General features: G+C 34.8%; 1 protein-coding gene across 1 annotated transcript in view; it reads left to right on the top strand.

Annotated features, from left to right (window-relative positions):
- The first annotated feature begins 1,585 nt into the window (after positions 1-1,585).
- LOC108769230 (E3 ubiquitin-protein ligase Topors) overlaps positions 1,586-7,627 on the top strand; it is a 12,053-nt gene continuing 6,011 nt past the window's right edge. Inside the window, exons 1-8 of the mRNA XM_018520095.1 lie at positions 1,586-1,716; positions 1,799-1,929; positions 2,026-2,247; positions 2,749-2,935; positions 3,023-3,435; positions 3,523-3,660; positions 3,882-4,121; positions 4,197-4,337. Of these exons, the coding sequence (XP_018375597.1) occupies positions 1,620-1,716; positions 1,799-1,929; positions 2,026-2,247; positions 2,749-2,935; positions 3,023-3,435; positions 3,523-3,660; positions 3,882-4,121; positions 4,197-4,337 (1,569 nt within the window). The 5' untranslated portion in view covers positions 1,586-1,619. The remainder of the gene's footprint in view (positions 1,717-1,798; positions 1,930-2,025; positions 2,248-2,748; positions 2,936-3,022; positions 3,436-3,522; positions 3,661-3,881; positions 4,122-4,196; positions 4,338-7,627) is intronic.

Here is a 7,627-nt window from a genome sequence, read left to right as displayed (position 1 = left end):
GGTTACGCGATACGCGGCAAATACGCTTCATGGGACTCCACCCTTAGTGCGCACTGAGTGCGCACTACGCGAGTGTCGACTGTCGTGCGATCAAATGAACACGTGACACTAGCCAAGTGCGCATTGGTACTGCCAATCGAACACGCTCTTGACACTGAGTGCAACCAGTGCACCCCAATCGAAAACGCTATATAATAAGTCGTTATCTAAGCTTTAAGCGGGGAGCACAGACTCTTGCATAACGCATAACACATGAGGCATAAGAAATTGAACCAACCAGAGTTCTCTATTACATGGAAGGGAAAGAAACGGAGAACTTCGATTGGTACATATTCTTATGCATTACGTGTTACGCCTTATGCGAGAGTCTGTGCTCCCCGCTTTAAGTCTTAAGCCATAAGAAATTGACCAATCATAGTCAATTATTCTTCTTATATTCAACTGTGATTGGTCAATTTCTTGCGGCATAAGACTTAGGCTGGTATTCATAGTCGATTTTTATTTCAAGACCGTCTTAAGTAATGTCTTAAGACGCTAATGCAGCCCTCTGATTGGTTCGTGACTTCTTAAGACCGTATTTAAGACGGTCTTGAATATAAGATCTGACTATGAATACCGGCCTTAAAGCTTAGATAATTACTTATTGTAGAAAGCCTATAAGACACCCTACCGTTTTTTCATGCGCGCATGAACGGAGCATGAAGTGAAACGGACCGCCTTCCATGCTCTCCATGCGCATCATGCGTGAAACGGAACGCAGCCCAAGTAATGTATCAAATGTGGTCGACAATAATGAGAGAGAGAGAAAGAGGGACCGTGGGAGACGGCCGATCTCCCTCTCATTCTCTCTCCCATTACACCATTGAATGGAAAGAGATAGAAATGGCCGTCTGCCACGGTCCCTCTCTCTCATCTCTATCGACCACTTTTGACACACGGATCGCGCAGTCCATTCTCTATGCTTTGTGCAGAGAGGAACCTCTCTGCTTTGTGAATACTGTCTTATTTCATGGATAATAAGGAAATAAAGAACTTTGATTGGTTCATTTTTATATGCATTAATGTATAACATATAATTGGTATGAGATTTTTACTTATGTATCCATAAGTAAAGCCTGCGGCACACGATGCTTGTTTTCCTGCTGGATTGCTAGCTGGATTAGAATCTTGCCACTGTATTGCCTGCGATGCTGGCACTGACAGCATCACATCCAATACGGTGGCAAGATTCTAATCCAGCTAGCAATCCAGTAGGAAAACAAGCATCGTGTGCCGCCGGCTTTACTTCTTACTCCGTGTATTGTAGACGGGCCTTTAAAGTAAACAGGTGTTGCTACTTCCGCTGTCATTTAAATTTTAACGTACACAACACACTGTACTACACTACTGTATGTATATATAGTGCACCACAGTGCTGTACATACATACAACGTGTCGAACTATGTCAAACCGACAACAGTAGCGAATAATCAAGCTGCTTTTATTTAAATTTTCGAAGGAAAGTTCTATAATATAGTATAGAAATACTATATTATATTGTATTTTGAATAAAATAAAATATAGAATTTATCATATTATTGTCAATTTATTTTCTATATGCACAAATAATTTATATAACTATGTATTCACCGTTGTCGCCTCAAGCTAGCCTTAGTTCAGAATTAAGACAAATTATAAATGAAAGAAATATGTTGAGCATGCGGAGCCGTATGAAGGGTATAATTTTTTATATCTTTTTTTTATATGTCCGTTAACTGTAATCATCACTTAAGCAAGTTTTACATCATAATTTTTTCAGTTCTACATGCTTTAAATGAAGATAATGAAAAATGTGCAGAGGAAAAGGAAAAAATTTTGAGATCACAAGCCATTCAAGAAATACTCACTACAGAAGTTACTTATTTACAACAACTGGAAATCTTAGTAGAAGTATATTTTCTATTATTATACTCATATTATTGATATAAATAATAAAATATATATGTATGTATTTGTGTGTATATACAATTATATATGTTTTTTCAGTTTTTTATACAGCCTATTCTCGAGAGAAAATTGTTGGACCATCCATTACTTGTCACTTTAGCTGAAAACATAAAGACGTTATATAATGTGAGTGGTGAACTGGTGGCAGGATTAAAACGTAATCCTGATAACATAGCTGGAGTATTCCACAAACTTGCACCATTCTTTAAATTATATTCTGTTTATGCTTATGATTATACACAAGTACTAAATTTACTACAGGTAATTGTCAAGTATTATGAAAAAATTATTATTAAAATTTAATTATGTGTATGATTCTTGAAAAATTAGTGTGATTTATTTATCGAGTCATCAATATGAGCGCCAATATTTCACATTAGATTAAACATATTGTATGACTAATTAGGAGACAATCCGAGCATTTTTATCACATGTTTTATTATTATATAAATATATATTTGAGTTATTTAAATTTTATTATTATTATATTGAAGAACCCGAACAAAGGATTGAAATGTATATATTATCATTGTTTAATTGAATAAATTTATCTACACACTTTTATCCTATATCGGCTCGTAAAGGTAATTACTATCATTTGATTTATTTATATTTTACAAATGTAGATATTTTGGTATGAATATTTGTTCAAAAATACATACGTGTGCATATTTTCATTGATTATTTTAATATCAAAAAATATTTTCGTTAAAACGCATCCAATAAGGATGTTAAAATTTATCTGTGAGATTATTTTTTCAGACAAATGAAGAGAATAATTCTGTCTTTAAAAAATTTATTTATGATCAAGAAACAAGACCAGAAGTAGGCAGGAAATTGTCTTCGTTGTTAATTACACCAGTGCAAAGAGTACCAAGATATCAATTACTTGTTAAACAAGTGTTACAACATACTCCTTATAGACATAGAGAATATAGTCATTTACAGGGTAAGTATATTATTAAGATTCGCCAAAAAATTCACACGTATTTGAATGTATGTTTTTAACATAATTTTAACTAAATTTTAATTGCAGCATGTCTGGTTGAAATTGAAAAATCTACGAAACACATAAATACTTTAATCGCACAAAATGAAGAAACACAAAAATTATTAAATCTTCAAAAGTGCATTGTTACTTCTGTTAACCTTGTCAAGCCTGGTAGAATGTTAATTAAACAAGGACCATTGATGCGTGTTTCAAGACGAGGCAATTCAACTTATAGACGATACTTTGTTCTTTTAAATGACACTCTGTTGTATTGTAAAGGTGAACCAGAGACATCACTGAACATATCTTGCGTTCTACCATTAAACAAGTGCAGTTTAACCTGCGTTCTGAGCAAAAAATTGTTCCGTATAACGTGCTTGCATGAAACATTTTTATTGTACTCAGAAAATGCGGATAGTGCCGAATGGATACAATCGATACAAAGTGCTATTAAAAAAGTATTTGTTACATTATCAAAAATATAGATATAGTCTTGGTATTTTTAGCTTTTCTATTTAACATATTATGTACTATTTTGTTTTCAGTATACCGAATGTAGACAAACTTTGAGAAAAGAAAGTAGCTCGAGAAAGCCACTTAGACATAAAAATATTAATGAGTTTTCATCAGATGGTATACCAAAAAAATCTATTAAAAGAAAAAGATGTATAAAAGATGAACAGGTATAAACATATTACTTTTCATATGTAAGCTGCTACTGTTGCTAGTATTAATTTTTGAGATGTTTAACACACAAAGTGTCAATTGATTGAAGATAGATATTACAGGTAGATTATCGATAATCTACCTGTAATACAATCTATCTTCAATCAATATATCTTCAATCAAGATCTTGAGAGATATAATAATGAACTAATACAGATCTTTCTATATTACATATTAGGTATTGTTGGACACCTCCAACATAATATACTTTAAAAAGGATAATGAAATGGATGAGGATACTCAAAGCAATATTTGTTTACCTCTTTTTACCAAAAGATTTAAACAAAATGAGTATTCCAAACCTGGTCATACTTCTCCCCAAGTAAAAAATACAAAACTGAAATTATGTAAAAATAAAAGTACACGATCTATATCTACTCATAGATGCTTAAAAAAATCAAGTCATAGCAATTATGAGGTGAATAGAAATGCATTTTACATAATTATATTTATGAAACGCGTTTATCAAAATAACATTCGATCTTTTCCTTAGACTCTTCCAATGACAATGATACATGGAACAAGTTCTTGCTTGATCACATCGAATGACGAAGAACACGCATCGCCGTTCCAAATAATGAGTGATTTTTTCACATTTATCGGTACAACAATAAAAGACTTCTTCACATTCAGATAATCCATAAATTATAAGAAAATGTATTTTAAAAAAAGAGAACTTATTTATGTCATAATTTATAAAATCAAATGATTAAATGTGTTATAATTTTATTTTTTTATTCATAAGTATAACTAAATTTTTTTCGTAGTAAACTTATTTTTTACCGTTAAATATATATGATTGAACGTCCATATAAAATAATTGCTTTTGCTAACTTTATTCTTTAGTACTCACAAAATAACTCAAAGTACAAAAAGAGATAATTCTCAACCTTATGCGGGGTCTACAATAGAAGTCTCAGCAGTCGTAGGGTCTTAAGTCGTAGAAAATTGACCAATCATAGTCGATTATTCTTCTCATATTCTACTGTGATTGATCAATTTTCTACGACTTAAGACTTTATGACTGCTACGACTTCTATTGTAGACCCCGCTTTACACGAGAGTATCGTCGCACAGTGATTCAGAACGCCCGAATTCCTGGGCGTAGGAATAAAAAATGAAGATCGTTATTTCTAACTTTAAGTATTGAAAGTATGTAGTTAGATACGCATAGTTTAATGTTTTAAATGTTATATAAATAATAATTGAAGGAAATAATAGTTACGGACGGTAAACTTTTACCATTTGAAAGGCTGTAAAATTTGGCGAAAATATGAATTACTTATTAACTGAAATTTTTAAACAATAATATAATGTTTTATGGACGTATTTGGCACCATTTTATTCATGTAATTAAGGGCTTCATATTCCATGTGATATAAATTTAAAAAGTTCAACTTAAAATTTAAAATGGGTCTTTATTTTAAGGTGAAAGTAACGTATACTTCTTTTTGTTAAATCTTGATTTTAAAAAAATGTCAAAAAATGTGAAAGAAACAAAAAATATCTCGATGAAGGTCATCATATGGATTGTACAAATCCGTTTAGTCCGTGTGCCCTTACGTGCCCTTTGTCGAGAAAAAAATTCTTAAAGTTTACGCTTGAAATACAAAAACATGAGTGAGTGTGCAGTACTTGTGTACTGCAAGCCCGCCTCGAAAATCCAAACTACGTTTACAATTTTAATGTGTTGAAAATAAAAATAAAAAAATACCTGTTGCTTTATTATATCGTTAAGAAAGTTCGTGCAGAATGTCTGGGCAGTCGAATTGATTATACGGTTTTAAAAAATTGTTAACCGAGTAAACGTGTAAAATCGGTACCTTTTTCGTTTTAACGCTTGCGTATAGAAAACAGTGCAAGATAGTGTAAAAGTGCACTGAATCTTTTTTGTAGAGCATAAAATTTCCTACAAAAAAGTCCATGAGAACCCTAGTCTAAAGTTAATAACTTATCCACGAGAGGCCCGAAGTTGCGATAAATTTCAAGTGTATTTCAGGTTGTTTAAAGTTATTAACTTCCATGTGAGTGCCGTCAGAAGCGGCACTCGCATGGATATAGAGATTCCGTACATGGACACACTCGCGGAACCTAAAGCTAACTCTGCAAGACAGTCCCAGGATTACTTAAGTGGAGAATTCCTGCAAAAAGGTTTACCATATGAACAACTCTACCGGGATACCTTACCTAAGACTTGGTATGCTAAACTTCCCTTGAAAAGAGAGGAAATCACTCTAATTAACCGCATCAGGTCTAACCACTACAACTTGAATGCCAGTCTGTTTCGCAAGAATATGGTCCGCTCGAGCGCCTGTCCCTGCGGAGATCCTCACCAGGATATCAATCACATAGTTTTTCATTGTCCTATTACCAACCCCAAATCAGTCAAGCTTACTATATTCATTGATACTACTTTCCCGAATACTCCTAGAGATATCTTTCCCTTATTAAAAAAGCTCTCGGCCAAATTGTGTCGTTTTCTTTTGGCTTTTCTCAAAGCCTCCAACCTTCGCATTTGAAACTCCCCCGCCCGGCCCGCGTTTCCGCAGGAAGGGCTTCACTCAGCCATATTATTTTTACGCTACTCTTTTCTTAATTCGGGAGGGCTCCGATTGCACACATCGCATATTGCACACATGGGGTGCATCCAGAAGCACGACCGCTCACTGAGCGCTCAGTGAGCTCTTGCATCTGATTGGCATATTCCATTAGATCGAAAAATATAGACCAAACAGATACAAGAGCTCAATGAGCGCTCAATGAGTGGTCGTGCTTCTGGATGCACCAATGTATCGCTGATTGGCCAATTTAAAAATAAAATAATTTCATTGGCAAAACAGTAAAAAATTACTAGGCACCAGTTGATATGAATGGTGTGTACAATTAGAACTGTAGGCAAACGGGATCCTCCCTCTTAATTCATGTTACTCGCCTCTTGGAGCGGCTATATCGTTTCTGGCCGTATCGATTCCGTGGTAGGAGTCGAGGCCACTCTTAGGGTCCAGACACAAGCTTTTGCATAACGCATAATACATAGTGCATAATGGAATCAACCAATCGAAATTCTTCTTGTCCATGGAATGAGAGGAAAGGAAAGCTTCTGATTAGTTGATTCGCTTATGCACTATGCGTTATGCGTTATGCAAAAGCTTGTGTCTGGGCTCTTAAGGCCGCAGCACACACTCTTGCATAACGCATAATGCATAGTGCATAAAGGAATCAACCAATCAAAATTCTTCTTTTCCATGGAATGAGAGGAAAGAAAAGCTTCTGATTAGTTGATTCGCTTATGCACTATGCGTTATGCGTTATGCAAAAGCTTGTGCTGGGCACTTAGCAAAGAATAAGGACTCTCACACATGAAATGCATAACAGAGCATAAGCGTAACATAAGACTGCTGGACCAATGAGCATCTAGCATAATGTCGCCATATTGATTTACATAAGATGCTCATTGGTTTAGCGGCCTTATGTTATGCTTATGCTCTGTTATGCATTTCATGTGCGATAGCCCTAAGAGCCCAGACACACACTCTTGCATAACGCATAATGCATAGTGCATAAGCGAATCAACTAATCAGAATCTTTCCTTTCCTCTCATTCCATGGAAAAGAAGAATTTTGATTGGTTGATTCGCTTATGCACTATGCATTATGCGTTATGCAAGAGTGTGTCTGGGCCCGAAGAATGGGGGGGAACATTGCGTTGGCCCGGATCTACAATAGGGTTTTAAGCCTTAAGCCATAAGAAATGGGCGAATCACAGTCGCTTATTCTTCTCAGATTCGACTGCAATTGGTCAGTTTCTTATGGCATAAGGCATAAAACACCTATTGTAGATCCGGACTTAAGCGGGGAGCACAGACTCTTGCATAACGCATAACACATGAGGCATAAGAAATTGAACCAACCAGAATTCTCTATT

Source organism: Trachymyrmex cornetzi, unplaced genomic scaffold, assembly GCF_001594075.2.
Source record: "Trachymyrmex cornetzi isolate Tcor2-1 unplaced genomic scaffold, Tcor1.1 scaffold88, whole genome shotgun sequence".
Lineage (NCBI taxonomy): Eukaryota > Metazoa > Arthropoda > Insecta > Hymenoptera > Formicidae > Trachymyrmex > Trachymyrmex cornetzi.
Note: the sequence above shows the minus strand (reverse complement) of the source record. Positions and strands in the feature narration are given on the sequence as shown.